Source organism: Pristis pectinata, chromosome 16 (genome assembly GCF_009764475.1).
Source record: "Pristis pectinata isolate sPriPec2 chromosome 16, sPriPec2.1.pri, whole genome shotgun sequence".
NCBI classification, from domain to species: Eukaryota; Metazoa; Chordata; class Chondrichthyes; order Rhinopristiformes; family Pristidae; genus Pristis; species Pristis pectinata.
In genome coordinates, this window is record NC_067420.1 from 21,678,085 (window position 1) to 21,696,584 (window position 18,500).

At 40.1% G+C, this 18,500-nt stretch overlaps 1 protein-coding gene across 2 annotated transcripts; it reads left to right on the top strand.

Annotated features, from left to right (window-relative positions):
• The first annotated feature begins 4,351 nt into the window (after positions 1 to 4,351).
• On the top strand, positions 4,352 to 12,232 carry fitm2 (fat storage inducing transmembrane protein 2). Of its 2 annotated transcripts, none has more exons than XM_052031101.1 (2): positions 4,352 to 4,517; positions 7,677 to 12,232. In XM_052031101.1, the coding sequence occupies exons 1-2, from the start codon at positions 4,378 to 4,380 to the stop codon at positions 8,275 to 8,277; spliced, it is 741 nt and encodes a 246-aa protein (XP_051887061.1). In that variant the 5' UTR covers positions 4,352 to 4,377; the 3' UTR covers positions 8,278 to 12,232. The 2 variants fall into 2 exon arrangements, with proteins under 2 accessions (XP_051887061.1, XP_051887062.1); XM_052031102.1 differs by lacking the exon at positions 4,352 to 4,517 and adding an exon at positions 6,060 to 6,240.
• The last annotated feature ends 6,268 nt before the right edge of the window (positions 12,233 to 18,500 follow it).

Consider the following 18,500-nt stretch of genomic DNA (forward strand, 5'->3'; position numbering starts at 1 on the left):
GGTATGAGGTTATGCACTTTAAGAGGTCAAATTAGTAGGACATACAGAGTAAATGGCAGGGACCTCAGGAGTGTTAATGTACAGAGAAACCTTGTACAGAGAGTCCTTGGGGTGCAAGTCCATAGCTCCCTGAAAGTGACAACACAGGTGGACAGGGTAATGAGAAAGGCCTTTGGCATGCTAGCCTTCATAAACCCAGGCATCGAGTGTAAGAGTTGGAATATCATGTTGCAGTTGTACAAAATATTGATTAGACCGTACTTAAGAATATTATGTACAGTTCTACTCTCCACAATACAGGAGGGATGTGGTAGCAATAGAAAGAGTGCAGAAGAGATTCACCAGGATGTTGCCTGGAATGGAGGGCTGTCGTTATAAGGAGAGATTGGATAGTGGGTTTATTCTCAGTAGAACGTAGGAGGCTGAGGGACCTTATGGAGGTTTATAAAATTAGGAGGGGCATAGAGAAGATAGATAGTCAGAATCTTTTTCCCAGGGCAGGGGAGTCTAGAACTAGTGGGTACAAGTTTAAGGTGAGAGGGCTGAAATTTAAAAGAGAGCTAAAGTTTTTCTCACGGAGGGTAGTGAATATCTTGAATGAGCTCTCAGAGGAAGTGGTGGAGGTAAATACAATTACAATGTTTAAAACACATTTGGACAGGTACTTGGATGGAAAGGTGTGGAGGGATACGGGCCTAATGCAGAAAAATGGGATTAACAGAGGTAGGCATCATGGTCAGCATGGACGAGGTGGGCCCAAGGAGCCTGTTTCTGTGCTGTATGTTTCTATGATTCCATGAAAAGAATGCTGCCTGTAACAAGTTTAGGATTGCAAATACTAGTGAGAATCAGATTGGTTACAAAAGGATCAGAAGGGGAGTGAAAACTGAAAAAAGAGGCAGAGAGAAAACAAATGAGAAAAGATTAGCTGCCAACAGAAATGGGAATCCAGAAGAGTTTCAAAGGCATAGATATGGTAAAAAATACTACATGGAGGAATGGGGCCTATTAAGGATAAAATAGGGAACTTTCACTAAAAATGGGATGAGGGTGCTTCCAAAATAATAGTGAAGGAGAAGATAGTTGAGACACTAGACACATTAAAAATTGATTGCGCGACGCTATTAGAAAAGGTATTAGAAAATATAATTTAAAGTAGATAAGTCAGCAAAATGAGATGGTATGTATCCTAGCGCTCTGAGGGAAGTATGAGGGGAAAGTGCAGGGGTGCTGTCCAGAAATTTTTAATGCTCTTGGACACGGAAGTGATGTTAGAGAACTGGAGAGTGGCAAATGCTTCCTCCTTGTTCAAAAAAGGGAGTGAAGAAAAACCCACCAACTATAGATCAGTCAGTTTAAGCTCAGTGATGGGAAAGCTTCTAGAAGCATTGATCCAAGTCAGGATTAATAGTCACCGGGGGAAAGTGGATTAATTAAGGCAAGCCAACGTGGACGTTGAGGGCAAATCATATTTAATCGATTTGATGAGAATTGATGAAGGTAATGCAGTTAATGTGGTGTACATGGACTTCCAGAGAGCTTTTGTTAAGGCCCTGCATAACAGCTTTATCAGCAAAGTTGAAGTACATAGCATAAAAGGAACATTGATAGCATGTGCAAGAAGTTGGCTAAGTAACGGACATTAGGTGGTTGTGGTGAATGCTTCTTGGAGGAAGATGATAGTGGTATTCCCCACAGATTGGTGTTAAGACCATCATTTTTTGATTTCTATTAATAATCTAGACTTGGGGTGAAAACTACAATGTCTAAATTGTGGATAACACAAAACTTGGCAGAATTGTAAACAGCAATAAGAATGGTGATAAATTGCAGCAGGATATAAACAGACTGGTAAAATGGGCAGACATGTGGCAGATGAAGTTTAATATGGAGAAATTTGAGACAATGTATTTTGATAGAAGGAATGATTAGGGGCAATACTGAATGGAGACTACTGTTCTAAAGGGATGGATGAACAAAAGGAACTGAGAGTTTGGATGCACATCATTGAAAGCAGCAGGGCAGTCTGAGAAAGCTCAATCAGGCATACACAGTTCTGGGCTTTATTAACAGAAGCATCTTGCTGAAGCTTTATAAAACACTAGTCCGGCCTCCACTGGTGTATTGTGTTCAATTCTGGTCACCGTATTGTAGGTTGGATGTGGAGGCATTGGAGAGGATCCATGAGGATAGTTCTGGGATGAGAAGCTACAGCTGTAAGGACAGATTGGTGTAACTGGAACTGTTTACTTTGGAAGGAAGAGATCTGAGAGAAGTATATAAAATGATTGGGGGTCTGGGCTGAGTGAATAATGGGAGGCTGTTCCCAAAGGTGGAATGATAGATAAAGTCATAGATAAAAAGTAAAGGAGAAGAGAATTAATAGTGACATGAAAGAAAACGTTTTTTACATTGGAAAAAGCCTGCAGATGTGGTGGAGGCAGGTTCCATAGGAGAAATGGATATATATGTGGTGAGGAAAAGTTTGCAAGGCTATAGAGAAAGGGCCAGAGGGTGGAACAAGTGAGTTGCTCTGGTAGAGAGCCAGTGCAGACCCAGTGGGCCGATTGGCCTCCTTCAGTGTTGTAAACATTCTATGATTAATCATTTTATTGATTGAGGATGTATATTTATCTAACTCAAAGCTATCTGAAGGATGGTACTGTATTACTTGTAGAATTTCTTTGCCAAAACTAAAGGCAAAAGAATTTTCCTCAAACATTTGTTAGTGTAAACAGGTCCTGATTTCATGCCAATTTCTGAAGGCAAGGCACTCTGTCCAGGCAGACAGAAAGCCCTTGCAATGCTGCAGGATTTACTGAGGCACCTTTAGCAAGAAATTAAACTAATAATTCTGCTTGAAAGAAATCAAAATAAATATTACCAAAGGTGTATTTGAAGTTTTAACCACAATGGATTGAGGCTGAGTGGTCTTTGTCTCCGAGATATTTAACAAGATTTTCCTTTTGACAGTGAGATTTCACTCTTCATGAACTCCATCTTTGTTCCATGTTAGTAGACATTGAACTGAATACATCTGCACTTTTGTTATAGATAGAAGCATGGGATCCTTATGTTGTTCTCAGATGGATGAAACTGTAACCAAAGTTACTCAACCAAAATAAACAGGCAATAACTTGTTAAATGTTATTTCCAGGGAAACAGAATACAGTGAATTTCCCAGGGACCAAGGATTTGGCCATTCAGAAAATAAATAGTATAGAAATAATGATTAATCTTTTGGTTTTTGTTTTTTTAATGTTATTGAGGGCTAACAGGATCAGTAATTAAAAAGGCATGACATTTCATTCCAACAGTTCTGCACCACACAGCTACCATTCCTCCTATTCCATAGGGTTCCGTTTTACCGACAAGCTTAATGTCTCATCAATTTTTTTTTAGAAAAGCTATTTCAGCAGCATCAGCTGCAATGCCCTCATTGACATTTTCTGTTAACTCATCAAAAAAATTCAATCAAGTTCATTAAGTAAAATCTGCCTTCAAAATACCCACGCAAACTTTCCTTTATTGGTCTGTACTTGTCAATATGACAATTAATTTTATCCCTGTTTTGGCCTACTCAGGATATCAACCACCTCTTTAATACAAAACAGAAACACATAATACTGGAAACACTCTGCAAGTCAAAATACAACAGTGGGGAGAGAAACAGAGTTAATGTCTTTAGTCAAGGACTGTTCATCAGAACTGTAAAAGTAAGAAAATAAGTGTGTTTTAAGATGCAGAGAGAGGGAGTTGGAGAGAACACAATGAATATCTGTGCTGGGATGCAGGTCAATGTTGTTGAGGTAACAACTACTGTAAGAAAAATAGCATTTTGAAGAGGTAACTGAAAGGCTAGATGAGGGTAGAGTAGTGGATGTTATCTATTTGGGCTTTAGCAAGGCCTTCACCAAGGTCTCACATGGTAGGCTGGTCTGGAAGGTTAGCTCCCATGGAATCCAGGGAGAGTTAGTTAGCTGGATTCAAAATTGGCTCAGAGGTAGGAAGCAGAGGGTGGTGGTTGAAGGTTGTATCTCGGAATGGTGATGAGCGGTGTGCCTCAGGGGTCGGTTTTGGGACCCTTGTTATTCATTATTTATATACCTGATTTGGATGTGAGTGGACAAGACTTAATCAGTAAGTTTATGAACAGCACAAAATTTGTTATTGATAGTGAAGAAGGTTATTGTAGATTATAGGGGGATCTTGATCATTGGGGCAAGTGGGTTGAGAGGCGGTGACTTTAGATGCAATTCCCTTTAAGAGGGCGGATCCTTTAACTGCACATCAGGGCAGCGGGCCAATGGGGGTTTGAGGGTGTGTCCGGAAGGGGCGGGGCCGATGAAGATGTCGCTGGACGGTTGTGTGCACTTCATGGCCGGTTTTCAGCGGGCTTGGCTGCGCCGGCACCTGGCTCTGCTGCTCGCTGCCATCACTCTGGGCGGCTCGGTACTCAAAGTCACGCAGCCCCTGGCCGAGTCCTACTTCTCCAACCGGCGCAACGCGCTCAACGTGTGAGTGTTGGAGGGCGTCCCGCAACGCGGGGGATGGGGGGGAATCGGCGTCCCGCAACGCGGGATGTGGGGTGGGGATCGGCGTCCCGCAACGCGGAATGTGGGGTGGGGATCGGCGTCCCGCAACGCGGGGGGGGGGGTGGGGTGGGGATCGGCGTCCCGCAACGCGGGGGGGGGGGGGGTGGGGTGGGGATCGGCGTCCCGCAACGCGGGGGGGGGGTGGGGTGGGGATCGGCGTCCCGCAACGCGGGGGGGGGGGGGGATCGGCGTCCCGCAACGCGGGATGTGGGGTGGGGGATCGGCGTCCCGCAACGCGGGATGTGGGGTGGGGATCGGCGTCCCTCAACGCGGGGGGGTGGTGGAATCCGGCGTCCAGCAACCGCGGGGGAGGGACTGGTGTTGGGTGTGCTCCCCATATATGGAGGTGAAGCAGACCGCACGGCCAACGTTGAGGACAGGCAGAATACGCTTGAATCCTGTCCTAAACTCGGAAATGACTTGATCTGTACATCGGAGCGGTTTCTGTTTTATTTAAATGTTGCTCTAAAGTTTCCTCCTGCTCCCGACTTGGTCGTCAGGAAAGGGCCTCTACCCCCTGTGATTGGGAATTACTGTCTAGGGGTACAGGAGCCGTTTGAGTGACCGGGGTTGGCACCTGCTGGAAGGTCATTCTGTGTGAGCCCTGGGGGGGAGCTGTGGCCCTGAACACTGCATCTTGGAATGAAAAGTGAGATAAGGCTTGTCTGCTTGCACAATCTCTGTATATGCTGTTCTCTGAATTCGTTTGGAGGATTGTGATTTCCTTCAATATTTCTTCTGAAGCTTCATTGCAATAGAATCGTAACAACTACAATTATTTAGGGCCATTGTGAGACTGTACCTGAAGTATTGTGTACAGTTTGGTCTTTACCTAAACAAAAAGATATACCTGCCATAGAGTGAGTGTAGTGAAGATTTGCTTGACTGGTTCCAGGAATGGTGGGTTTGCTGAACAAGCACAGATTAAGCTGACTAGGCCTGTATTCCCAGAGTTTAGTTGAATGAGAAAAGATTTCCTTGAAATTTATAACATTCTTTGAGTTTGGTGAATGCAGGGAGGATATTTCCCCTGGCTGAGAATCTAGAACTGGTGGTTATGGTCTCAGTATAAAGGGTGGGACATTTAGACTGAAATGGGGAGAAATCCCTTCACACGGATGGTGCTGAATCTTTGTAATTGTCAACTTGAGAGCTGCAGAGGCACAATCATTGATAAATTTCTGGATATTATGAGAATTGAAGGAAATAGGCAGGAAAGTGATTCTGAGATGGAAGTTCAGCTATGATCTTGATGAATGTCGGAGCAGGCTTGAAGGAGCCAGTGTTTTTAATACTTGAAAGAGAATATTCATTCAATACAAAAGTGCAGGGGGAACATATGAATTTAATTTCTAGGACACAATTCTTTTTTTAAATTTAGGAGCCCGGGAAAGACTTTTCCACTAACTGCTGGCTTTAAACAACCTCGGGTAATATTTTTTGTTTCAGGAATCACCACTCAAGATTAATGATTTTTCCTGAACTTGTATAGTTACAAAGTGTATTTTATCAACAACAACTCGCACTCACAAAGCTGAACAATGTGCAGTGATTCACTGCGAGGGCTGGTGATGGATGCGGTGGAGTGAGTGGTGTAGCTGTCCGTTACTGAGATGTGGGGCTCAGGCTACATTCGGTCTGCACGGTGAGCATGGGCATTGATGGGGACTGGTATCAGTTACACCACATGTTGACAGACAGCCCAGATCCTACAGTTTTTCTCATCAAGTCCTGTTGGATATGATGGAAGCTGCTGTGTACCTCTCTTTTGGTTGCTTACACAGCTCTTCCCAGCCCATAAGTTCTTGGGTATTCCAACATTTTGAATATCAAATCTTCATTCTTTTGATTAATTCTCTACATGCGTCGCCTCTCCATTTCTGTAACTTTCTGCCCTACAACTTCTCCCCAATGCCCCACTGTACCAAATTTCTTGTTTCTATACTACATCATCCCCTCCATCCCTTGACACCCCCGACCCCACAACTGCCATTCACCCCATCATTGCTGGTGGTGCCTTTGACCATTTCATTTTATGGAATTCTCTCCCTTTTGCCATTTTAAGGTTTTTTTTCTGAAACTACCTTTCTCACAATTGTTGTCATACCTCCAAATAACTCTCTTGGGTCTATGTGCATTTTTTTCCTTGCATATTTTAACATCAGAATTAAGGGAGGTTGTGTGTTACTTCAGACGTTAATTCACAATTATTGAGAAATACTTGTGTACAAAAATGAATGAGGGAGGAAAAGTGGTACTGTTGGGATACAACTGGTTGGGGCTGTCGTAGCTTGTGTATGTGTAAAAAGAAAACATGTTTGTTCAACACAGTTTTATATTTTGCTGGATAATGATTCTTTCTTAGGAGTCACCTCTAAAATTCTGTAGAATAAAAGGATTTGAACCACTGAGGTCCTGCACCTCCTGTTAACAGGAGGCAAGGCTAGTGAATAGAAGCTTGTCTCCTGCAAATCTTGACAGGTTTTATAACAGTTTTTAAATGTCTGATATTTCTGAGACACAAACAAATAATTACAAATATCAAAGAAAGGTAAAATAAATAACATATCTATTTTCTTCTGATCTAGGTTAGAAATCCCCAGTAAAATGAATAAGATTCCAATCCTATGTCAAGTCTGGCTAGAATAGGATGGCAGAAATGGTTTCCACATCATGGTGCTGGAAATCCCTGCACGTGCAGGCTCTGGTTTTGGGCCTCCTTTCAGTGGCAGAAAGGAGTGAGAGATGTGCCATTGTTGGTCACTCAGCTCATCCAGACTTGCAGCAGGGAGGGGAAGCTGATGTTATTTTGTGGATAGCTTAAGTTATTACAGTTTTCTTAAAAATTCTTGGAATCTATTCAGTTCTTAAAATTAATAACACATTTTCAATTATATTTACAAATGTTAGGAACCTAAACAATTAATTTTACATCAAATATGCAGCATAGAAATAGGCCAAAGTGTCCAGGCAGGCCCTTCCAACCTCTTCACCTGCTGCACTAGCCTCCAATTGAAGATGAAAGGATGATTGTTCCTGAACAATATCAGCATTAATACTGTTTTCCTCTTGCTTTTGTAGGTACTTTGTCAAATTTTCATGGGGTTGGACTGTGGGCCTGCTTCTTCCTTTTATTTTTACCTCAAACTACTTTGTCCAACGAGATGTTTTGTATGCATTACGGCGCATAACTTCATGTGTGGTAGGCACTGTTGTTTGGTTTCTCAGCACACGGATCTTTCACATTGTTGAAAATTTCACAGGCGAATGCTTTGAATCCCAAAATATGACCGTTCTCCATGAATTTGAAAATAAGCATGCTTGCAGCAAACAAGGCCATTTATGGATTGGCTTCGACATCTCTGGGCACTCCTTCTTGTTGTCATACTGTGTACTGATGATAATAGAAGAAACAGCAATCATGAATGAACTTCACAAAGTGGAACAAAAGCCGGGAAAGGCCACCTCCACTATCATTAAGTCACTGTTTATTGCTTTGAATGCATTGTTTCTGTTGTGGATTTGGATGTTCTTCTGCACTGCAGTATATTTTCACGATCTACCTCAAAAGATTATCGGAACTATTTTTGGAATTTCTGCCTGGTATTTAACGTACAAGCTTTGGTACAAGAAACGGTTTTCTCCTGGACTGCCACCGGAAATTGGGAACAAAAATGAGTAAAAGATCAGAGGTATTCAAGTACAAAAAACAAAATTCTTACTGACTACAGACAATTAAGAAAAACTACCACATTGTGCAAGCTCCAAGCATTAGAATTCTAATTTGTATTTTCTTAATACACTTATAATGTGTTCAAGCAATCTGTATTCTCCATACGTGTACCTGGATGAGTTAATGAACAGTATGAGAGCAGAAGCCAGGACAAATATGGAATGTCATTAGAAAAAGGTGTAACTAAAATTGGCTTCCACATAAGAATGCTAATAATGAATAAACTGAATATGGGTTTAAAAAATTGTACGTGTTTGGGACATTTTTGGATTTTTTTGTTTACTCAATCCCTCTGCAATATGTATGTGCCTTGCTGAGGTGGATTGAATTTCATAGGTTGTAGAAAATAGTCTGGTATAAAAACTAAAATCTATCCGTATGAATTTGATTGCTGGGTCAAGTATTTTAAAGGGCAATATTTTGATGTCATACCTGCAGTTCACAATATATCTGCATATGTTTACCCAATTATATAATTAGAGGAATTCTGTTTGCTCTTGCAGGAGATGCTGGCTTGTACTCTGCTTCTTGATTAGATTGTTAGGGGAACATGCACAAAATTGTATCTTTCTGGTTTGGCCAGTGCACAAACTGCTAAGCTTTCAGTACAACTGCAGTACTTAGCTTTAGCTTTAAAACATTTGTCAAGAAAATCGGCCCAATAAGTTGATGAAAAATTCAGTGACATAGTGTTAGCTGTTTAAAATGTGCATTTTTTCAGTACTTCCAATGTGTTAAATGCAGAACCCTGTTTAAAACTTAATAATCTACACCAAATTATGCAGTATAAGGATTGCAAGAGTATTATTTACTTAGTTCTTGCATCGGCTCATGCAGTTTTAGGGTTAACCAAAAAGTGCATTAAGGATGTTGCTTCACTGGAGCGGAAATGATGCTAAACCTGTGACTCCATGTCTTTAATGCCACAGAAGGAGGCAATTTGGCCCATTGTCATTGCCAGGCCCCAGAGGAGGAATCTCATTAGTCTTGCCCCAACAACTTACTATTTCTTGTATACAATAAGGGCTAATTAACTGCCAGGACATCATTGGGATGTGTGAGGAAACCCATGTAGTCACAAAGAGAGCATGCAAACTCCATACAGGCAGCACTGGAGGTTAGGATTGAACCTGGGTCCCTGGAGTTGTGAGGTATCAGCATTAACTCGTGCAACACCATATCGCAACCGTCCTAAACTACTTGGAATACTGCTAAAAATTGTACCTTCGAAAGAGTATGTCCATTTATTTTTGGTGTCACCAGTAACAAGTTTGCTTTCCAATATTGCTAATGTCTGGTGGTTTTAAGTTATTCCTTGTATCTAAAGTTAATATTTATAATTAAGTCTATAAAAATATTGGCCTGGAACTTCCTGGGAGCAGTGAGCTTGAATGAATCCTCTGCAAAGAATTTCCTTTATGAAGCTGCATTTGATCTAATCAGCACAGCTGTGCAAATTACAATGCCTTCCAGTGATAACTCTCTCAGGACCACTTTGGCTGGGTAGTTCATACCTTCAGGAGGAACTGGCAGTTAAATCTGTCCCAGAAATAATCAAACCCTATTTAAAAATTAGGCACAGTACTAATTTTTTTTTAAAGATTGTAAATACAGATTTAAACACTCGAAGATGTTTGTTCAATACTCATTTCAAAGAAAAATCCTGTGCTCTGTCCCTTCCACACAGTTGTTCTCTGATATTGCTGGTTCATCCTGGTTTGAGTTCAGTGGTCAGGCATTCTACTATAATTGTCAGGACTGCAAGAAGTACGTGCTCAATGACTGGACTAGACTCAAGAGCCATTGTTGGAGTGCAATTGGAAAGATGGCAGCAAGCCCTCTTGGGAAGTTAAGATCTTCTGCTTTCATGCATGTGTGCCTGGGAGTCCTGAATTTCATGATGGTCAGCTGGGGAAATGCCAGTAGTTCCATGTGAAACTGCTGTCATTTCCAAGGAAAGTGTAGGGAAAGGTGCATCGCATTCTTAATGATTTAGATGTTGAAAGCAAATTCAGGAAGGTAGTATATCTATACACTGTGCATATGTTATATTGAGAAAGATTGTATGTTTTCAGTTCTTGACAGTACTATGGACAACGAAGGAAAACATTGAGGAATCTTGCATTGGAACAATGTTATAAGTTGAAGGTGCAGTATGTAAATACGGATTTTCCACTGTTTCTGTTAACTCTTATAGCTTGTTTTTGTACGAAAATGGTGTTTATTTGATTTTCAGTTCTGTCATTTGTTTGAAAGAAATTTAAGTTTTTATGAGATGGAGACTGACACTGTTGTGTAGATGGTGGTAGATGGTGCTATAATGTTTCAGCCATACATTAAACTCTTCAGAAACATACTTTTAAAATTACATTGATTGACTATAATTGTGTATAATAGTTTAAGAATTTGGCATTGCTTTTATTATGTGAGTAACATTTAAAATCTTAACAGGTTTTATGCAAGTAAAACTGACTGAAATGTAACATTATACTATGTCCTGTTTAGACTACTTGTAAAATCTTTGACCTGTTTGCTTTGCAGTATGAAACACATGAGATAAACAACATGTAATTGTAACAGTTTTGCATGTTCAAAATACTGTATCTAAATATGGAGTCAAAATATTAAATTATATTGAGTTCCATATTGCTTTTCAGTTCATTTGAGAAGAGTTCAAATTTTTGGAAGCTCTTTCAACTATACACAAGAACTCCAAATTCTGGTTTTGTGCATACCTGACTACTTTCACCCATCTGTTGCCTATTTGTGCTATTGCCCTTCTGGTTCCCATATTCTGGCATTTCCACCCCTGACCTCTCCTCTCCTTTGACACCTTTTAAACTACATCTTTGGCCAAGCTTTTAGTCACTCATTCTGGTATCTCCTCGTTTGCCTCTGTTAGCGTTTTGACTTGTGTTGCTGTAAGAATGCCTTTGATATTTTTCTATGTTAACAATATCTAAAAATATTGTTGCTGGGCAGCTGAAATGAAGAATGCTGAAGGTTGTTATAACTCATAAACATATTTAAAGAAGACCTTACTTAGAAAAATTGTGCTGCATAAGCTTTTATAAATGGAAAAGCAACATAATAGTCCAAAAGCAAAATACCACACTTGCTGCAAATCTGACAAACTCAGCAGGTCAGGCAGCACCTGTGAAAGTTTCAGGTCAGTGACTTTCATCAGTCTTGTTTTTAGTTCAGAATTAATGGTGCCCAGACATATTTTGATCCAGTAGGTTTCTGTGTGTACAGCATCTTAAAATTGACTATTTTGCCATTGTTTTTCATCTTGAGTGTATTGGTTCATATTAACTTGGAGCTGTTAACCTATCTGCTCATTCTATTTAACCTGTCTGTATCAAAATCTTTTACAGTTCTCCTCACTGTGGTAAATTTTGATGAAAGATGTCAATGAGTTTAACTTTGTCCAAGCATTCATCCTCTTTGAACAGTGCTAACTTCTGAGATAGAGCATTTGGAACTTATTTCCAATCAAACTAACACTCATTTACCCTAAGCTATTGACTTCCTGGTTGTCGAGCAATTTTCTGTCCGTGCTACTACATTTCTAATGCAGTAAAGCTGAATTCTTCCAAAAAGCATCTGTGACTTCTTTTGAATCATACACCAGTGTAATCATCCATATATTGGATGTGGTTCCAATGCCCACCTAGTTCTTGAACTCTGGCATTTCTATCCCTGATCTCTCTAGTTACTTTCATACTTGAGTTGTTTCTTATACACAGCTATAAATCTGACAAACATATCTTGCCTTTTCACAATCAATACAGGCTGAATTTTAGATTTGCTTTTTATAAAATATTCACAATTTTATGATTTCAAATTTAAGGAGACAGAGTTTGTCTAATTTACAGGCTAACTGCATCATGTGATTTATTTTGGTCACTTCATATTGCTGCTTCCTCTGTCATTTAAAAAATTTCTTTGTTTTTTTTCAATCTCTGCAATTCTAAATTGGGCTCTTGCATCGGAACAAGAGTAGACCATAGCCCCTGGAGCTTATTCTGCCTTTCAGTGAAATTGTGACTGATTAAACTTGCTACTTTATCACTTTTTTCATTTTCCTATTGTTCCATTGATTTCCCTTTTCAAATCCACATCGCAATTTCTACGTTCTTTGTAATTTTCTGTTGTATCAAATCTTGTTTAAATGTCTAATCTTGAATGCATTAAAGTTTTTGCCTCAAGAATATATTTTGTACCCTTCACTTTCATTTATTTCCCACAACTAATCTGTTCATCTTATTAACATCTCTCTCTGCCAACGTAACCTTGACTCTCATTTTAGTGGTTTGCCTTTAGTTTCAGGCCCTGTATCTTTTAATGCATCATTTTCCTTTTTAGTTACATTGAAAGAGATTGGGGTGAGTAAGGTAGTCAAAGGATTCAGCAGGATATAGACCAGTTAGAAATATGGGCCTAGAAATGGCAGATGGTGTTTAATCTGGACAAGTGTGAGGTGTTGCACTTTGGGAGGTCAATTGTAAGGGGAAAGTATACAGTAAATGGCAAGACCTTTGGGAGCATTGAAGTACAGTGGGATCTTGGGGTGCAAGTCCACAGCTCCCTGTAAGTGGCAACACAAGTAGATAGGGTGGTAAAGAAGATGTTCAGCTCCAGATTCCAGCATCTGCAGAATCTCCTGTGTCTCCGTTCAGCATACTTGCCTTCATTTTGAGTGTAGATGTAGGGAAGTCAAGTTGCAGCTGTATAAAATTTTGGCCAGGACTCATTTGGAGTACTGTGTACAGTTCTGATTACTGCATAACAGGAAGGATATGGAGGATTTGGGGAGAGTGCAGAAGAGGTTCAACAGAATGTTGCCTGGATTAGAGAGTATTAACTATAAGGAGAGGTTAAACAAACTTGGATTGTTTTCTCTGGACTGTCAGAGGCAGAGGGGTGACCTGCTGGAAGTATAGAAAATAATGAGAGGCATATATAGGGCAGACAGTCATTTTCCAAGGGTGGAAGTGTCAAATACTAGAGGGTGTAGATTTAAGTGAGAGGGGGAAAGTTTAAAGGAGGTTTGAGGCAAGTTTTTTTTTACACAGTAAGTGTTAGGTGTCTGGAACGCGCTGCCAGGGCAAATTGTGGAAGCAGATACAACAGCAACGTTTAAGAGGCAGGGAGTGGAGGGTGATAGACCATGTGCAAGCAGATTAGTTTGAATTGGCATCATAGTAGACACAGTGGGCTGAAGGGCCTATTCCTGTGCTGTACTGTTTTAGATGTTGGAATCTGGAGCAAAAGACAAACTGCTGGATGAACTCAGCGAGTCAAGCAGCATCTGTGGTTGGGGGTGGGGGAAGGGAAGGGAAGGAATTGTCACCATCTTGGGTCAAGATCCGGCATCAGGACTGAGTAGAGAGGGAAGATAGCATAAAGAGGAGAGGGGGAGGGATGAGGCAGGGGCTGGTCGATGATAGGTGGACCATGGAGGGGTGAAGGTAGATGGGCAGATGAGCCTGTTGGGGGAGTGGAGGTTAAAGTTGGGGACAGCTGCTGGAGGGTGATCAGCAGGAACACAAACGCTACCAGTGCTGGAATCTGATAAGGGAGGTGATAATGGTAACCATTAAGGGAGAGATGGAACCGGATGGAGGAGGGAGTCCAGTGGGTGAAATGTGTGGGTAGTAGTGGATGGAACCAGGAGGGGGAGGAGGATGAAGATAGGTGATGGGGTGCTGGAGGTGGGGAATGGGAAAGGGAACAAAAATGGGAGGACTGGAGGTGGATTGGAAAGGGGAACACAGGAGGTGCCTGAAAGATTAAAGTTCAATGTTCACATCATTGAGAATGAACCATTATAACCAAAGCATTATATTAATGCCAATATTCTCCAGTGGTAGCCCTAGTCTCGTTTAAGCTATTTGCTTTTTTTATTTCTCATTGCTGTTCCTTGTTGGACTGGTAACTTTAACTTGGGAAGCAGTCCTGGATGAAGCTTTAAAGCACTTGACAATTGGCTGTGTCTTGCCTTCAGTTGAGTCTGTCTTGGGATATTATGTACTGCCCTGTTTGTAAATCTCAGTTGTCTGTATTTTCTCGACTTGATGCCCATCACCAATCAAAATTTTAAGTTTTCAATGAATTTTATCTGGAGACTCCCTGGAACATTCTGGATTTCTAGCACTGGGTTAGAATACATTACCAACATCACTGACCAATGTCCCTGTGCCACTCAATGTGGTGACATAACCAGGAATTTGGAGTTTTTTTGCCTAAATCTAAACCTGGTTTCAATTACAGCTTGTGCAAATCATTCCACTCTAATTATTAATGATACTTGTCAAAGCCCACTTTCACCTTCTTAGGATTTTTATTGTGGTTTGCTCTTTCTATAGGTTTTTGGCTTTTATTTCCTTTCCTGTTTCTCATTTCTGCTCTTATTTTAAGAGAGGTATTAACTTTCCTATTGCTGTCAAGCCTCGGACATAAACTTCACAGACTCCCACACCCATTCCATTTTTAGTTTAATAACCCTCCTCCCCCTCCATTCCCTTAGTCCTACTATATTTATCCTCTCCTGTGGACACTTAATGCACTTTCAGTCAGTTGAAGGACATTTCTTTATTATGTACTTGTTTCAGAAGTTACTTTATTTCCTTAACAAAAATGTGAACTCCACCTACAGCTATTTGTTGACCTTCCTTATCTGCTTCATTCATCCACTTCTTCACATGGGAAGCAGCTTGGAAAGCACCTCCCTTGAGGCCTTGCTTTTCTGATGACGCATTGGAGGGTCTATTTCTTTGTAATGTGACCCATGACGTTTGGCCATTTTTTTCTTCTAGGTATCTTCACTATTTCAATGACTCCACCATTTTACTTGGCACTTTCCTCTTACTATGGTGAGGGTAATATTCAATTGGGGAATTGTTCACAATACACAGTTATCTTTTCTCCCTGGCTGAAACGTACAGCTATTCTATTGGCGCAGTTTACCTGTCCTTTTCTCACTTGGGGAGTCACTTGGTTCCAAGTTCTAGGCTGTTGTTTAACAGTAGATTCTAGAATTTGCACAATTATTGAGTAAGTTGTAGCAACTCACCTAGAAAACAACAACAGGATTTATGAAAGTCATGTCTGACACATCTATGAGGGTTTTTTTAAGGTTATAACTAGCAGATCAGACAAGGGTGAACTAATGGATATGAAATATTGGGACTTTCAGAAGTCTTCCACAAGATGCTATAGCAGACAATTACACAATGTTAAAACACATGGCATTAGAGGGAATGTACTGGCATGGTTCGGGGACTACTTAACAGACACGAGATAGTAGGAATCAGTTGGTCATTTTTGGGGTGGAAGGCTGTTATGAATAGGATGCATTGCTGGGACCCCAGCTGTTCACAATTTCTGTCAATGATTTGGATGAGGGGAACCTACTGTAATATAATCCAAGTCAGTGAATGGGACAAAACTAGGTGCTAGGGTGGTGCGTGAGGAGGGTGCAGAGGGATTTTGGGGGGCTATAAATAGGCTCAGTAAATAACTGAAGATGGGGCAAACAGCACATCTTGTGGAAAAATGTGCGGTCGTCCACTTTGGTGGGGAAAAAAAAGAGAAGTGGATTATTTTTTAAAGGGTGGGAGATTGAAAGATGTTGGTGTCAGAGTGACCTGGGAGTCCCTGTACACAAATCACTGAAAATTAATGTGCAGGTACAGCAATCAATTAAGAATACACTCTGTTGTTCTTAATTGCAAAAGGGTTTGAGCACAAGAGTAAAGACTGCAATTATGAAGGAGCCTGATGAAGTTGCACTGGAAATACTGTGTATAGTCTGGTTACTTGTGATAGAGGGAATCCAACAAAGGTTTACCAGATTGATTCCTGAGATGGGAGATTTGTCTTAATAAAATAGATTAAGCAAAGTGGCCTTATACTGTCTTGAGTTTAGAAGTGATCTCATTGAAACATACAAAATCCTTATGGGCTTGACATGGTAGATACAGGGATGATGTTGCATCTGTTTGGGGTATCTAGGATTAAGGGTCACAGTTTCAAAATAAGGGAACAGTCATTCATGACAGAGCTGAAATTTCTTCACTCCCGAAGAGTGCTGTGGAAGCTCAGTCACTCAATATATTCAAAACAGAGTTTTGGAAATTAGAAGAATTGGGACTGGTCCAGGATAGTGGTGATGAGGTAAAATATAAGCCATGATTTTGCTGACTTGTGCAGCAAGAGTAAGGGTCCAAATGTACGACTTTTCATTTCTTATGTTCTTCCATTCTTAAATAGTCCTATGAATAAAGAAATCATCTCTTGAATGAAGTTTGTTTGGTAAATATGTGCCCATGATCATTTAATTAGCTTTGCAGCAATGTTCACATTTTCAGGGATTTTTTTAACAGTAGGCTTTTAAAAACAATTTTGGTTATTTAACAGGAGACGTTTAACTGGCTAATATGTGACTGTAAATAAAAGGAATTGGAACATAAAATAGTTTTTAAAATGTTTCAATGACCATAATTAACCTTGAACAATTTGATATTGCAATGTGCATTTTGTGGTTGCTTTAACCCCCTCCTAAAAGAAACTGACATTGCAAAAATAACTTGGCTTGACATTGTTTCTTTGCATTGGTATATATTCAGATTAATTTTTAAAATTATGAATGTATCTTTCTGTGCAGCTGGCCAACAAAGTAGCATTAATTATTTGTCATGGAATGGTGTTTGTGTGGAGAAAAATTGGTTCAGGTCCATTCACTGTAAAATACACACACTGGATTTTGTGGCAGCATTTAAATGGCAGCTTCTGACCACCTATGTAGCTTGACGTATACATACAATTAATGTAGTTTACTGCTTGCCTCAAAAGTGAATTGGAAGCAAATGTTGATTGACTTTAGCATTAAGAAGCCACAATGCCAAAATTCAAGATTTTAGGCAGCAAATTGTACATAGCATTTTGCTCCTTAACTCATTTCCTTTAGCAAATTTATCAGCATGATAAAGTTGAAATTATTTTGTATGGAAAGTAATTATTAATTAAGTGAAATATTTTTTGTAGGTCTTAATGCAAATGTTTTAAGTGAGAAATATGAACTCTGTCAATAGTGTTGGAAGACCAAAATAAAAATGACAACATTATTTAATTGCAAGAAACAAAAGATAATAAACGCTGATATCTAGAAGTTAACAAAATATGGTGGCCTTTTGTTTATTTACCATGTAATCAAAAAAGTAAAACTGTAATATTCATATTCCCTATCCATAGTATACTATAAATCATTTACAATCCAGTACCTGAACAAAAGTGAACTACGTTTGCAGGGTGAATATCATCTGTTGTACGTACATTCAGAGTAACTCTTAGCAATTAGTCATGCTTGATGCCAATCATAATTTTTTTTGTTCAAAATCCAAGTCCTGATGATGGGTTTCATAGCCAGATAATTAGACATAATTGCAATCCTCAGTCATTTGTAGATACTCCTCTATTTTTTTTTAGAAAGAACAACTAATTGGCAGGAAATCTGGCATGTAGATTTGTTAAAAACTATTTCACATCTACTGAGCTGCACTGGGGAATTGAGAGTGGGCAAGGGATCTAAAACAACAGTTGTAAGAAGCCCTATTATGATATATTAGAGACTTTCTTTTTGATAGTTACAAAACAAATGCCTTTCAATTAATGGCCACAGGTCAGACTTCCTAAATTCTTCTGTGAATACAGAAACAATTCCCAAAAAATAGTGTCACAAATTCTAATCTAATTGTCCCACAAAATAATCTTTAGTGTAAAGCATAAATCAACAGTTTTCCTTTGATGGTTCCAGTTTTTATATATTTGTACTGAACATCAACTGCAGTGCTTGTGAAAATGTTTCCTTTGACACATACCGATATTAGAATGGGGTGAAATGCACACGGGTCCTCTCCAGGTTATGAATGCTCAACTTGTGGACATTCTGTGCATACAAAATGAGCGTTCAGGGGACCAACGGGATAGGTGGGGATGGATTTGCCACCTGTTGCGGGACTGCAGACATCTGCCTGGTTGGAATGGAGCATTTCTGTGTGCCTTCTCTCCCCAGTCCTCGCCCCCACCCACTCACAATCCCCAGAGCTGCAACAACTGGGGTCTGGGTCGAGCTGAGCAGAGCAGGGAGTGCTGAACAGGGAGCAGGG

Excerpts from the sequence above, each read along its gene's own strand:
- fitm2 (XM_052031101.1), top strand. The coding sequence starts at position 4,378 with ATGGCCGGTTTTCAGCGGGCTTGGCTGCGCCGGCACCTGGCTCTGCTG. Across the intron at positions 4,518-7,676 it reads CGGCGCAACGCGCTCAACGT|GTACTTTGTCAAATTTTCAT; the intron begins GTGAGTGTTGGA and ends TTGCTTTTGTAG.